The sequence below is a fragment of the Columba livia genome, chromosome 10 (genome assembly GCF_036013475.1).
Source record: "Columba livia isolate bColLiv1 breed racing homer chromosome 10, bColLiv1.pat.W.v2, whole genome shotgun sequence".
Classification (NCBI taxonomy): domain Eukaryota; kingdom Metazoa; phylum Chordata; class Aves; order Columbiformes; family Columbidae; genus Columba; species Columba livia.
Window position 1 is genome coordinate 7,195,552 of NC_088611.1, and position 16,066 is coordinate 7,211,617.

General features: G+C 46.8%; 1 protein-coding gene across 2 annotated transcripts in view; it reads right to left on the bottom strand.

The window, feature by feature from the left end:
• The window catches only part of CACNA2D2 (calcium voltage-gated channel auxiliary subunit alpha2delta 2), a 217,923-nt gene that overhangs the window by 117,799 nt on the left and 84,058 nt on the right, over nucleotides 1-16,066 (bottom strand). For both annotated transcript variants that reach the window (XM_065075143.1, XM_065075144.1), the window contains exon 3: nucleotides 15,469-15,585. In XM_065075143.1, the coding sequence (XP_064931215.1) occupies nucleotides 15,469-15,585 (117 nt within the window). The remainder of the gene's footprint in view (nucleotides 1-15,468; nucleotides 15,586-16,066) is intronic.

Here is a 16,066-nt window from a genome sequence, read left to right on the forward strand (position 1 = left end):
AAGTCTTAAGGATACAAACAGCAGAACACAGATTTTGCTGCGCTCTATAGTATTTCTGTCCTCATGCCCTTGGTGAGCACACACACACACACAGGAGGCAGTAGTCTTTGTTCTGGAGGATGTAGAGAAATTTCAAAACCTAAAAGTCATTCTCTCCTGGATCTCCAAGGAGCACTTGCACCATACAAACCTCCCCTTTGCGAGGAGATTTTCAGACTAAGACACTTCTATATTATCTCTAATCCATGCAAGTAATCCTAATTACCTATCTGAGTCCTGGGAGAAGCCCCAGAACCAAACATCTGTACCCACAGACAAACAGCAGCCGAAAGCCTTCTCCCGGATGTCTTAGCAGAACCTCAAACCATTGAGCTTTGTGAAGCATCTTCTCAAATATACAAACCAAATACAGTGCTAAAGGTAACAGCAAAGCCAGCGTACCACAATGGGGTTAATATCAAGACAGAGCCCTGGTAGCGAAACAGCGCTAAACACACTGGGTAGCTTCCAGCTCAGGTTCATCTGTATCTACCAGTTTGTATGCACACCTGTATGACAACACACGTGGTGACAGTGGAGACCAGGAACTGTGTGTGACAGATCAGTGAGAGAAGGCAAATGATGGTCTGGGATTGCCTCAGTGCACCTGAATTTCTCCACAAAATGACATAGTTGTCAAATGTGTCCCAGAGCTGGAGCTCATCTTCCTCAGCATGTTGCTCATGGCCCGTTTCTCTGGAGCAAACCAGATTTAATCTTTCAATGTTTCTAAAGCCAGACATTCATAATTTGAGAATCCTTGAATCTGATCAAGTCAGTGAAGTTTTTTTTCAAGTAAGGTCCCAGGTTTGCACTTGTCAAAAAGGCAAAATTGAAGCAAAAAAGATGCAGCTTAATTGAAGACCAAGCAGAGCTGATGTGGACCTTGCCCAACATCCCCCAACTGCTCTGGTGCTGGATCAAGAAGCCTGTGTCCTCTTTGTTAAAAGATATAATAAAGCAAAATTGCTGTCCTAAATATTACTAAAGCACTGGCTGGCATGTTTAATAAACCTTTCCATTTGGGTAAATTAGCACTCATCTGGACAAGTGCTGAAGTGCTGTTACTTGAAGAAAAAAAATTCAATGCTCGGAGTCTAATTTAAATAATTATCAGCATATTTCTGCTCTGACTGTTTTGCTGAAATTACCAGGAGACTTGATGCAGTCTGAATGTAAGTGCCTTTTGTCTGCATGTAATTTATTGACCCCATTTCAGTTAAGTTTTGGCCCAGTCTTCCCTGTGCTGGAGGACTTCACACCATAATGAAAAAGGACTTTACAGACAGACACATTAAAATCAATAACAACTGATCTACTCTTATAGATCTTAAAAGGGACCTTGATAAGTTACCTCCTTGCATTCTCCACATCAGCTAAAACTCAGATCTGTGATAACCTTCTGCTGTTGTCTTAGGTGGCCTGTATGGGGACCACAGGCATCCATGGGGAAGACCAAGGCACTGGCTGGGGGTGACGGTCACCCCATCCCTGCAAGTCAATCCAGGTTTCAGGTGCAGACAAAAACTCTTGCAATAAATCTGCATGGTACTGGGACACATTCTGAAATATTTTAGTATAACCTCCGAAAACCAGAGCGTGCACATCAGGCATTCAGCACCAACTGCTTCCCCCTGCAGACCTACCGTCATCCCACCGCTGTGCTCTGCAGGGACGCAGCCCATAGCACCAAGCAGCTACGTGCTTGGGTCCCAGGAACAGAACAGCCCTGGGGATACAGCACTGCACACTACAGCTCCCAGCACAACGCCTTGGCACCCAGCACATCAGCCGCAGTATTTTATTTCTAGCAAAGAAAACAGAGAAAACTCCTAAACTATTTTTTCCCATTTTTTTCAGGAAAACAGCACTGATATTCTTGCCTTTTCTTCTGCCCTACCTCCAAGACTTTCAGCAAAAAGCATCACAAGACAACTTGCTTACTCAAAACCACCCCCATTTCCCGGGTGCAGCTCCCACCAGCGCCGCTGGTCTGGAGCACAGAGTCGTCCTGCACGCAGCGTGAGCGGCTGCCAGGGAGAGGACAAGGTCTGCCCTGAAGAGATAAAGGTGACGCTCTTGCCTTGCTCCCCGCTTCCCAGGCTGCGTGTGCATTCAGCTAGCGATCCTGCCATCTGCACCTCACGGCTGCCATGAGGAGGCAAGCATCCCTCCAGGGCACGTTCTGCAAACCTCGCATCCACCAGCTCATCAATCCTTAGCTCTCACCAAAAGGCAAACTTATAAACAGGCCCAGACGCTTCTCTCAGGTTTAATGGAGGCAGCTAAGGAGCTGTGATCATTCGATGTTTTCCAATGATAGTGCTGATGCCTGAGGCCAGCAATAATATTACCATGAAATAAATCTGCAGTGATATAATTAGCAGGGATGCTATTACAGCTCAGGTTTTAGGGATGCTCAGCACAGAGGGAGTGAAGCAGCTGCTCAGAATGGGACCTTGCAGAGGTTCTGGGTTTGATTAGAGGGATAGGGGAGACAGAAAGTCACCAATATCAAAGCAGTGAAGACTATCAGCATTAGTCTATCGTCAAAATAAACCTGGGTCTTCAGAAGCCAGAGGTTATGGTAAACAGCTTCACGTAAAGCTAAGGGTTAAAATCTTCTCACCACTCCAGACACTGAGTAACTTTCAAATATTTGTGCAACATTCAAAAAAGCCAAGTTCTGACTAAACCCACAAGCTGGTCTGGAAGCAGGAGGTTTGCTGCATCCAAACATCCGTCCCCAGTTACAGGTCACTTCTCTTTGCATCCCAGCACCATGCTCGCTCTGCACAGTGCGAGTGGCTGCAGCGTTCAGATGGTGCTCGCAAAGCAACTGCTTCCTCCAGCATCTGGTCTGTGATGTGCTCTGTAGTTGTCTGAACTAGGAGCAGGTAGATGCAAAACAACAGAACTCTGAAGTCAAGGTCCAGTGGGAGAAGGAGACTGCTGTTTTCTCTGGCATGCAGCATCAAACGAACAGCTGAGGCAACAAAGAACAACTTTTTCACTGATACATATCAAAGGTAGATAGATATCACTAGGTAAACCTTGGAGGAAAAGATGGAAGGCGTTGAGTTAGAAGAAGGGATGCTATTGGTATCTGCAAGGAAGAGCTAAGAAAAGACTTGGCACATACCCAGTGTTTTATTTTGCTTGCAGACTTAGCACTAAAAGTAAGAGCATAACTAGAGCAAAATGTTTTAGGAGCAATTCTCACGGGGGAGAGGAAAGGAAAGAAGAAAGTCAACATGTACCAGGATTGATCCTCAGCTTTGACAAGAAATCCTTAGGGCTTTTGTTTTAAAGACACATTCCGGGAATGGGATGTTCCCCAGGACCTCCCAGCTGGGACAGAGGCCCTGGAAGCATTTCTGCCTCAGAAGCAGGACACAGACTTGTGAGCTGAAAATTCTCTGTCAATGTCCGCATAGCACGTCATTGCTTGGTTATAGAAGGTGACATGCTAGGGGACAGTTTGCCCTGAAATCAGGAAATCATACTTTAGCTCAGCTGGGCAGGAGATGCCCTGGAGGAAAACCCTGAAGCAGAATGTATGCCCCCAGCTAAGGCTCAAAGACTCTTCATAATTTAAGTGCATTTCCAAATCTGAAGTAAAATCCTACACCTTCCATCTTTTCTGCTACAATAAACTTTATCTTATAATGTAATCTAGTAATAAAAATGGTTTTAAAATGATCTGACAAGCACTAGAAACCCCATTTCTTTTAGAGTGACAACTCTATTTACAACAGCACATACAAACACTCTGGTTTATATTCCACACACACTCCAGACCCTCAAGATTTGGGATATCCTTTCCATCCACTTGCAAAAATCAATTTCAGCCGTGAAAAGAAGTTCCTGAGCAGGCAGAAGGTAGGAAGAAAGATTGCTTCTCATGTTGGGATCTCTGCACATCTCCCAGGACAGGGGTGCGGAGGGATGAGCAGCCTCCCTCTGTGTTTCACGGTTGTCTTGCTGCCCTCGAGCAACTCTCCCAACTCCAGTGGCCACCACTCAGCAAGGTCCAGTCTGAATGGGCCAGAGCACTGCTTTGGTTTAGGGAAGGTACAAAACAGCAGGGCAACATCACACAGGGAGAAGATTTAAGGATCCATTCAACTGGTACTCCCTTAAGAAAAGGGCATTCTATATTTTCTGCTAAAAAATTTCACACTGAAAGCCTGATCAGGCCAGGGAACAATAGAGCCAAACCCACACAGAGCATAGAAAAGGAGATTTGAGTGAGCTTCAGGGAGATGTTATTGTAGTAACCATGCATGAAGGACACGTTGTAGCTGAAAGTCCCATAACATAATTAGGAAGCACAGCTCTTGTTCCCAGGGCTATCAAAGACAAAGTGTGATCTCCCCAGGCCTCAGTTTCCCTACGCATAAAGCCGGAGCAGTTGAATGTATCTGTTCTACGGGAATTCACCACTTGCTGGAACATGCTTGGGAAGCCAAACTACGACCACCTTGAAGTTCGCTTATCCGCTTCCACACACAACCAAGAACATGGTTGCTCGCCTCCTCCTCTCCATCACGGTTTCCCACTGCCCCCCAATGTTGCAAAGTTCCACATCTTCTCCTGTAATTTCATCTGACTTCCTCAACTACAGGCACACCAGCAGAGATTCCTTCATTTGTGCGAGTGGAGAGTGAGGCACAGCTAAGATTAGCAACAGGGACGGCGCAAACCAGCGTTCTCTCCCTCTATAATTAGCGGATATAAAAGCTGTGCCATCTACTGGCGTGCACCATGCACCACGGCTCCCAGCACCACTCCAGTAAAGCTGTTGTTGCTACAGCAGCTCTCTGTGTCAAGCTGAGGTGGGATTTCAACTCACGCCTCCTACCAGTAGCGGCACACACACGGCAAAACCAGGACGGCCAAAGACAACAGCACATTTTGCAGCGTAAAGACAGCGCTCGGGCCCAGACAGCACTGCTGGCACCAGCGGGAGCCCAGCACTGGGAGCTGCGGCTTCCACGCACCCTGTAAGGGCACTTCCACCGAACAGCCTTCACCACCACGCTTCTCGGCCACTTTCAGGGCCAGGGCAAATCTTCAATATTAGAGGAGGGGCAGAAAGCGAGGATGTGAAGCAGAAACACCAGCCCAGAAGAGGGGGGCTCAGGCAGGGACACACAAAGCCCAGGCTGGGCTCCCATCCCTCGCAGGCACTGCTGCAGCCCAGCTCCCGCAGCCAACCTGGTTCCAGCCCCGCACGTCCCATTTCAGCCGGCTGCTCCACACGCGCCGCCAGGCAGGCGGGCAGGCACACAGTTAAATATTTTGCTTGCATCTGTTTCATCTTGCTTTCACTTCAGATTGCCTGTGGACGCTGACAGATTTCTCATCACAAGGCTGTATTAAGCTGCTTTTTAATTGCATTTTGAGGGACCCAAAGGCCAGCAGGCAGAAGGGCACTTTATTTTTTTCCAAGGAATGTTATTTTTATTATAGAGGCAGGAAAGGTTTTCATTAATCCCCTGCAAGCAGACGGCTTCCATGCAGCACAGTGGCTGCAGGGACAGCCGGTCCAGAGGACCAGGATGATTTGAGCACTGTCTGCTGGAATATGACAGGCTCCCAACAACTCCTCTTTACAGAGCAGATCCCAAGCTTTGGCACTAAACTCGCATTAAATTGATACAATCTCTTTAATGTTATCTCTGGCTCTTTATCACAATAGTATGTGCAATTTACATTCTTGTCGCCTTTTTATTTTTTATTAAGATTTGCTACATCCTTATCACAGATATTTTACACATTGTTGTAGTGTCACTCAAACATTTAATGGACATCAGCTGCTCCGGGAATCTATAATAGCTCCTTACTGTGGGGTAGGGCTGGATGCTGATGCGTTTCAGGCTCGTGCCATTAAAGCTGCAGTGGATGCAAAGCAAAGCTGTGTGGAACAGAAAGCATGGTCCCTGCTAGATACAGCACTAGGAGACGGCAAGCAGGCCGGTGTGCAGCTTCGGTGTAAGAGCCCAGCACCAGAGTCAAGCTGAACGCTTGTTATACCATGGTCACCTCACTGCCAGCCACCCCAGCTATTCAGGGCATAGGACTCTCCCGCAGAGACCCACTAAGGTGAACCGTGCCAAGGCTAATTTGCGTTTAGTGGGCTGCAGAAATTAGACTTGCCAAATCCACTTTCTTTAGGAAAGGAAGGCGGGATCTGAAGAGAGCTTTTGAGACAAAAGAGCTTCATGCAAGTCCATTAACCTGCGGGACCAAACCTCCACCCCCTCAATCATTAGAGTCTTTAACTTTGCTACTTGTCCATAAACAAAGCTATACAAATAATTTAATTTTAGTTCAACTAGGGGATGAAACCATTAAAAAGAAAAAAAATAAAATCCTCATTCTACCTGAATTGAATTCAAAATTATTCTGTTTTTCTTCCCAGGTCAATTATCCGTATTTAATATTAAGAGCCTTCTATCCCAGATGTGCCTTTCCCCCTGAATGTTTGAAATGCAACAAAACAAGAAAATAAATAGGTGGGAGTCTTTTCTGCCCAAGATCTTGGGCTTCAGAAGGCTCTTCAAGCATGTACAGCAGCATGGAGGGCAGGGGCTGACCAGATCTGTAAGCACAGGGGTACACACCCCCTGCAAAACTGCAGGCAACCCCAGGAAAGTAAAGATCCTCACCCTCTGCCACCATACACAGATTATGAAGCCATAGGACAGGGTGCAGAAGCAACTCTAGCTACTGAACTGCCATGGAAATGCATTTTCTCACACCAAAACTAACCAAGAAAATTCAAATAAATCCCTTTTTCAGTGACATGGTTTCTTTTATTTTGCTATCATTGCAAACATTTATTCCCAACCATGTTTGAAGGTTGTTTTATAAAGAATTAAATGGCAATTGTCTTCCAGAGTACCAGTTCCCTCAGAGGCCCCTTTATTGCATCACTCACCATTTTTATGTCTGTATCTGTCTACACAGCCAGACCAGTAAGTCTTACCCATCATCATCTACTTTTTCAACCAACCCCAAATGAATCCTCCCTAGTGCACAGAATGAAGCAGCCCTAACAGGCCTCAGGAGCTCAAGGAGGTGAGGACCAAGCTGACAGATCTGAGCTTTGATACAGCTGAGAACTAAAACTGCTGCAAATCCCTTGCCAACACTAATGGCTTTAGTTACCTCCACCTCTGCTACCTGCGCTGGAGAAACCATGAAAAACTGAAAAAACATGCAAACTGCTATCAAATACACAACACAGTTTTCGGAATGGAAGTAAAACACGCTTTAAGGACTATTTAAGGACTCTTCACCTGGTCTCAGAGGTCTCTGGGTTTCTCATACCGAGGCACCTGCCTCAGGGACGAGTGGCGCACACAGCACCTGCCAGAGGGAAGATGCTTTGGGGCAGGGAAGAATCCGTAAGACTAAAATAAATCCCTGGGCAAAGGCATTGGGCGCAGAACTAAGTGATACAGACCTGGAACATGAGAATCATTGTAAGTTCACCTCCTGGCTGACAGCTAGCTGTGAGGGTAAGGGACCAGAGAGATACTTCAGTTTTTGGGAAGGGGAAAGTCAGGAAACTATTTATTTGCACAGTAAAAGTAAAGAAACTCCACTCTGGGTTGGAGAGTTCCATTAAGAGACATCAGCTTGTTTGCAGAACTGGTTGTGCTTCCTCTTTTGCTCCAGGCCCTTAGAGGGCATCCCAAAAAACCCCAGAGAGGTCTCTTCTCTGAACAGCAACTGCCCAGACTTCTTACAGCAACCACCCAGAAACAGCCGCATTAGTTTGCCAAGGGCAAGAGAAGACAAAGGTTTCTTCATTTGCTCTTTACCAAGAGCCGGGCAAGCCCCTGGCACCTGCAGGCTAACAGCGTGGGTACAGGGTTAGAGATCTGCCATGGAAATTTACCAAATATTTTAACAGGTTAGGGCTATCGCTTTTTGCTCCCCCATCCGTGACTCCAGATGCATTTACGATGCTGAGTCCATACTTTGCACAGATGCCCCAAAGGGGATTGTCCCAGGAGCCCTCCAGCAGTGCCGGGGGGGGGGCAGCAGCAGCCCCCGTGCCCTTACGAGCCCCCGCAGCGCAGGGTGCACCAAGCAGCTTACCAAGTTGTAAAGCTCATCGGGCTGGGCTGCTGCCAAGCATCCACAGGAGAAGAAAGGGAAACGTTCAACATAATCTGCATGAAAGTGCAGGAAGCCCTAAATCGTGTTAGCACTATTAAGAAAGCTGGTTACGTTGCTCACAAACTGGCCCAATACAGTGTTGATAGACTTGTTACAAACATCTGATTGTCCCTGATTAGATTAGACAATAAAGCCCCATCGTGGTGTGTGGGCATTGTTCTGCTCCCCTCTGCAATCTGTAAATTAGAATTCCAGACCTGGGAGATTGGATTCAAATTGGATTACTGGAGCAGGTCCAGCACAAGAACAATCATGAGGCAGGAGAAGACACACTCATACACACAAATGCAAACGAATAAACAAACAAACAAATAAATAAACAGGGACAAGTCAGCCAGGATTTGATTAGGAGCAAATTAAAAATAGAATTAAAACCAAAAGCCACTAAACAGCAATTAGCAAAGAAGCAGGAAAAGAGATGGATTTGTCACTATGAATTAACAAAGCATGGAGATCATACCTTTAAATGCTTTGTACTTCAGAATGCGCAAAGTTGATGTTGGTCGTGGTCCTTCCTTCACTAATACAAGAGCTCCTGTCCGTGGCTGTGTGGCTGGGATGGGGCGATGAAGCACACATCCCACCAAAACACAGGCTCACCTGAAGTATGCTTTTTTGCCTCTTTCCTCCCCAATTTTGCTGCCTAGGCAAGACAAATAACATGTCCCTTAGATTGGACACTGGTCTGGGACCCAGCACGCCAGGGTGTGGCCACTGGTGGCCTTCTAGCATGCCCAGAAGTCACCCACCAGGTAAAATCCAGGGCTCTATCACTGTCCTGGAACTTCCCTACTTAAAAACGTCAATGGCTTGGCCTAGAAGAACTTGCTTCAGACAGCTCAGCATGGTGGTGAGATGGCAAGAGGACCTTACACTGCCAGCAACGGAGGAGAAATCCAGTACAACCCCCAGGCTGCTCCTGCTGGATGCTGACCCCCTCCGCTGCCCACACTGAGGAACACATGCCACCAGGATCACAGGACAGCAACACTCCAACAGTGACGGAGGGAAGTGAAAGCTGCTGTGCCCACCTACCAGCCCACACCACCACAGAGGTCAGTGCCTCCATCACCAAGAGAAGGGAGCAGGGAGATGCTCTGAACTGAGGTCAGATGCTTTGCTACATGCTAATTTTTGCAGCTCTTTAGACAAGTGAAACCCTTTGTGGTCCCTATCAGGGAGCAGAAGAGCTGATAAAGACTTCGTTCACCACAAACCTGCAAAGGAAATCTCAGGGCTATCAGAATTATTAAAGGGATAAACCTGCCCAATTAAATCCCATCTGCACTCTTGATACCTGTTTGTGCCAGACGCAAATGGAGCTTGGAACCAGTCCCAGCTGAACATTACTGCACTGTGCAATAATGCACAACTGGCCCGAGCTTCTACCTCCTGCGATGCCCCTGCTGACCAGCTCTCACCCCCAGAAGGCAGCTTGGTAAATACTTTGGTAACACAAACTCCCACCTCACCTTCCCATCAGAGGATCCTAAAGCACACCTAAGTACTAACTGCACTGTCATCAGAAGGAAAGTGCAAGGAAAAAAACACCAGTAAGTGGAAAAACCCAAAACCAAGGGTGGAGGGCGAAAATTAGAGACAAAACTGAGAAATTTCCTTAAGGCAGTACAAAAGCCCAAGTCTCATTCATCTCCAGATCAAACATCTTAACTGTGCACCAAAGCCCAGCTCTTCCAGTCACCTTAGGATCCAAGGCAAAGGAAAATGTGAATGCCACAAAATCCTTGAGCAATGTTCACCCAGGCTTTGCAGCCACAGGACACCCTCCTAGACATCCCTGCAGTGTGCTTTCCAAACACAGAAGATCCCCAGTCTTGTCATTTGGATTCATTTTTCTGCCAAAAGAAAAAGTTGAATGCCAAGCGTAGGTTTTCCTACTTTTGTTACAGGAAAACTGGAAGTCTTCAGTGAAATTTATTGCAAGTTCCTACACCTTAGCTGAAGGAACAGGAACTTGAACTCTACTACCGAAGCCCTCCTTTCCCCAAAATGCTCATACCACACTGGAGCTAAGAACATAGCAAGAAAAACACATGGTTAAATTCCACAAGAACAGAATAAACAAACTTCACAAACTTTTCTCTATTACTGGTAAGTGCTGTTAGTTCTCTCATCACCAGAGTCACGCAAGGTGTACCCAATCTGCCATATATACACACATGCATATAAAATAGACACAAAAATATTTAATACATGCATATTATAAATTATAACAAACTTCACTTCAAACCAAAGGATTTTGCCCATGATGTACAATATGCAAAACTAAACCAACTCTTTGGAAAAAATACCTGCCCAGCCATGCCACCAGCATCCCATGGGGGCAATGCCAGAGCCCGCAGACATTCGTACCATGTTTTATGGATCAGGAGGCTTCTTTTTAGAGATGTGGAGGACCACCAGCACAGACAGCAAGTCTTTAGACTGGTCACGGTGCATAAATAGCTCACTTCAGGGCATAACCCACTCAGTAAACTGTGGGATGTGCTGCTCGCAGGAGGCAAAGCAAATTGTCTGTGGTTAAATATGTGAAGGATGAAGCCATCAGCATCCAAAAGCAGCCTTCACATGAACTGCATAAAAAGCAGAAACAAGCCTAAAACATACCCTAGGATCTAAATTTTCCATCTCTCAGCTTCCTCCTCCATCAAATCACAACTCCCTTCTCCCCCAGTCTGCAAAGCTTTGTGAAATAATAGACTCAGAGGCATGCACTTCACCTCATCTTATATAAGAAACAGATCTGGGGTGTCCATAGACCTGAGGGAGAGGGGGAAGTACCTTCCTAGATCTTGCCCCACAAGCAATCACCTCTCCTCTTGTTCCCCACCACATTTTCACTGCAGAGATGCTTTTGCAGCAACAGAAGAATTTCCTGAGGCATTGGGCTTGCACAGCAGAAATGACGCAGCAACCCCTCAGTTGCTTGCACCGACACTTTCTGAAGTTTTTCATCACCTTAGCAGCCCTCCCTCGCTTCAATCCATGCTGCTTGACGTTGCCAGCAGAGGTGAGGAAGCGGGACTGGGCTGCCAAGGTCTCCTCGGTGGCCAGGAGCAGCAGAGAGGAGCAGCCTGGGTCTGCAGGCAGAGCACGATGTGGGAACAGCAAACAGCACAGGGAAAGGAAGAAGAGTTGCCCTTGTGTTCATGGAGAAAGCACAGGGCTGGATGTGACGTCAAGGGAGGCTCCTTCCAGTGCCTTTTATCTTTGCTGCTTCCTTTTCTTTCTACAGAGAACTGGCTCATCTTCACCAGTCTTACCAAACAAAGCCACTGAGGCTTTTTGGGAAGGAAAGGTCTTACCACCATGGCCAAACTGAGGAATCCCAGACAGACTTTGCTGAGAGAAGAAAGAGAAGAAGAAAAACACCCATCAGGTTTGGAAATCCAGAGTTAGCTGCTGCCCCATGCTCACCTCCAGGTGATGGCTTTGCCCTGGCTCACTCAGTACTGCACCACCAGCAAACTCCAATGGCTGGTCTCCTAAACAAGCTACCCAAGAAGTCCCAGCCTGCACATTTCTCTCTGGCCATATACAATGGCAAGCAGGGGTCTGAACACACCAAAAGATCAAAGATGATGTAGGAAATTCAAGTTAAAAAAGAGAAGTGGCAAAGAATCTATTTGGCAAACAACCAACTTGTCTCTGCTGTCGATCCACAAGCCAGTCAGCTGTGACTTCCAGCACAAGGAAAACACAGCAGGGATCTGTAGTCATTTGGCAACCTGCCGCTTCACTCCTTTCCACACGTGAAGGAAGATGTCTATCTTAGCCCTAACAAGGGCAATCTCATGAGTGTGGACAAGAAGAGCACCTTAAACTTCTACCTGGTTGGGAACATACTATTTCCTTACACCTTACCTGGAGTGAGATCCCTAAAACTTCCCCACCACACAATACACTGGACAAATTTAGTGTAATCTCCTTCAGGTGTTACTCCACCTTAGCAATGTCTTTTACTTCCATTTCAATCAAGAGTAGCTGTACTTTTAGTATTGAACACCATCTCTTCTATCTCCCTTTCTGTAAAGCTTGGGAACTACAGAGCGCAAAGGAGACTGTGAGGGCAGGCTTGAAGCAACAAAATCATCACGGAGAACAGACATTGGAGGATTATGGGGAGAAGAGCAGTTAGCGGTGATAAAATTCCATGTCACATAGAGGCTGCTGTGTGGCACGTGGGGTAAAGTCCCCCAGCACCCAGCTGTAGATGCTCTTCTCTAGTGCCAGCTGGAACAGTTGGGGATTGTGAAAATCCTTCCTAGGTATTTTTCTGTCCCATGATGAGACTGTCATGAGATATGATGGTCTGGAACAAAAAGGGAGGGAAAGCATCCAAATAACCAGCCCCTTGTAGATGACTGCTATTTTAGGGAGCAATTATCCTCTTTGCTACACATCCCTAGCTCTGGCTCTCCTCCGAAAAGCACATGGAAAACCAGTGTCCTGCTAGTGCTAGACCCATGCCACAGCCCACACCATGGCTGTCAGTGCCAGACAGCTGCTTTTGGTTTCCTTGTGCTTGATTTCTGCTTCTTAGACATGCAACACACAAGGTAAGAAACTATGTATTACTGATAAGTGCTCTGCACACAGTTTAACAAAGATACCTTAATATTTCCACTTAGAAACAGAGGAAAACAGGCTCTTTGATGGCTGGACTGAATCACCACCTAATCAGAACAGCACTCTTGAAGTGTGTGTCCATTGCGTGTGCCCAAAGGCCAGCCAGCATCTTCCTACAAAGCCTTAGCAAAGCACAGGCAGTATTTCTTCTCTCTCCTGCAGAAGCAGAGACAGGGAGGCATCTTTTCAGTAGGGTGAGTACATGAGTGACGCAGCAATTCGTATGATACTTCAAGGAGAGGATCCATTTCTCCCTCCTCACCTGCCCTTGCTGATACCTGGAGTCCCACGTGACTCAGATGCTGAAAAATGTATTTCAAGAAGTCATCACCGCTCTTGTGAATCATGAGAGAAGGGGAAGAAATGACTCCAGGAGAGATGATTCAACTAAGGGGAGAGTTGAGACAGAAGAAAACACAGGCTGGAGAGTGGAAGAAGCCGTGGGAGTCCCATACTTCATAGGAGCTTAGCACAAGGTGGAAGAAATCCAGAAGATCCTATTTCTCCTCCTCCCATCAACTTCCACATTTCCAAATTTTCTTGTCAGTATCTCCAGTACAAGATGCCAAGAATCTATAGGCAAGCTGGATGTAAGAGATTGCTCCATCCAGCGACTGCCTCTGAAGGAGTCCTCTTGAAGGGACTGATTCAGGTTTCCACTACAATAAAACAGCAACAAGTGCTCATAATCTAACCAGTGCTGCCAGAATCTCCCCTCTGCGTCAAGTCCAGCAACAAACCAGCCCTTAACAACACATGGACCGGTCCTGCCCAAAAAACAAATGAAAAGGAAGTCGAATTGCAAGACAAAAAGGTTATTTGTACCACAGGCAGCAGTCTTACCCTTGACCTAGCACCAGAAGGTGCACAAATTCTCTGCAAGTCTGTGTGAGTCAGAGCGAAGGATATTAAAAACCACAGCGACTGATCAGCTGAAACTCAAATGGCAGAGTGGAAACCACTCAGCACAGTCCCACAGTGTTATTACCTTGCCTGTCCCACAGAAGCCACACATTGGCCAGGTGCATATCAGGTTCACAACTGACTTTGTCACCCATGTCTTTCTGCAGCATCTATAGGTGGTGCACAACTTTGTAACATTTAATAGTTGACATTTATTTATGTATATGCTCAAGCACACACACAAACTATACTAGCACAGGATGCAAGCTCCTGGGCAGAAAAGAACTGATCTCCCTGTTCTTCACTTCCACAAATGCAAGTGCAGTGGTGACAGTATGCCCATCCATTTAGTCCCACTTCAGCTCCCTCCATTCAAGTTAAAACACTTGGTCTGAGTCCCAAGTAGGCTTAATCTTTACTTCCCAAAGTCAAGAACCGAATACACAACTATCTTCTTCACTCACATCTCTACAGTTCCCATCTCTGTCAGTCACTGTGGACAACCCCATACCATCCTGACACTCAGGCCAGCCTTTGACCACCCTTGACTCAGATCCTATCAGGTCTTGAGAACCTCCTGGCCCATATGTGTGTGTCTTACGATACTTTCTGCATACCTTCTCTGAGCTACTACTTCTTACCCAGCCATGGAGATAGGTCACTTGGAAACTCTCATGCCTCAGTTACACCCCAGTTATTGCAACCCCCTTCCCTCCCAACAATACTTCTTCCTGTGCTCCCATTCCTGCCGATCAGGTTGTAGGATGACCAACAGTCTTTTTGGCTACAGTCCCTATGTGGACACAACAGTTATGCTACCTGCTTCGAGCCTGCCTCTTGCCTATAGCCCCGCAGAAGCTCTTCCAGTTCATCAAGCTGCAGGTCATGTCCAGTTGGCCATACTGCCAGGTATCCATTGTACAACTTGGAGCTGCCCACTACTGTCAGGTATTTGAGAGGACACAACAGCTCCTGAAAGCGAAGCTCTCACATGGTTCCCGTGCCCCAACCCACGTATCCAAGAAGGCAATTGCTTGTCTCTGTCCCAATAGCAGATGCCACCTCATTACAGTCACTGCCAGGTTTTACTGAGCCGACACCACGAGCAGGTTACCATGTTCCACTACAGATGAGTTCATTTTTAAAGGAGTGCTATAAAATAGGACAATAGATTAGAACTGCATGCAGGCACCCACGAGGGCAACTCATAGACACATTCAATCATAGGACTCAAGTGCCAGGCTCCAGCACAAATATCTCAGTGCATCCTCTCCTAAACAGGAAAACAACCCTACTTGTCCGAAACGCTCCCCTGAACTATTGCAAGGACACTGCAGCACGTTTGCTCCCGCTCACTGTACCCCAGTTAAGTGACTGGGTTGAATTTGCTGCCAGGCTTTTGCTGTTACTCATATTCTTGTAGCAGCACCCCAAGTGTTAACATGATGGTGGAAGAAGATACCTATAGTAGACCTTTACATGTTGCCTTTACATCCTTGCCTCACACCTCAGACATATTCCATATGCATCTGTCCAACCGCAGTATAGAGTTCCCAGAAAAGGACACACAAACATAGAATTTACTTTGAAGCTGAGATCGTAACACCACACCAGCATCAACCCTCTTCTTTAAACTGAATATATCAAACAAAAGATCGGCACACAGGCCCATCACCTTACCTTTAACGCACGGACTTTCTTGGCCAAGAGGCTCTCGATGTCCCCTGCGACCTTCTCCACCAATTTCCTGGGCACATTCTCCTTGACTTCAAACAGGTTTCTGTTCTCATTGTAGATCTAAGAAGGAAAACAAGAGAAAGAAAGACAGTCAATATGAGAGAGAAGTGCAGCAGTCTTCCCACAGAAGAGCTGATCCTCTAACATGGTAGAATTTTAGCAATGTGGATTAGGTGACAATATAAGCTTTGGAAACGAGGGGGGAAAAGGGAAGAAAAGCTTTGCAATCAGAAAAAAAAAAAAAAAAGGCATTAGACCTGCTACCCACACCATTGGCTTTATAGCTGCCTTCCTTCACGCTTGCAGGCTATAAGCATCGCCCCTTGTGCTCAAAAGCTGAGCTGCCCACCACGCTGCCCACCCCCACACTTCTGCCGAGCCAAACCAGCAGCACCGGCAGCACCGCCACGCTCCCGCCTGGGCTCTCCCTCACCCAGACGCAACCTGAAGCCACTGACCGCTCACACACCCCGTCCCCAAGGCCATGTGCTGGGTTTTGCAAACACCAGCCCAACTCCCCACCCGCCGCCAGCCCGCTGCC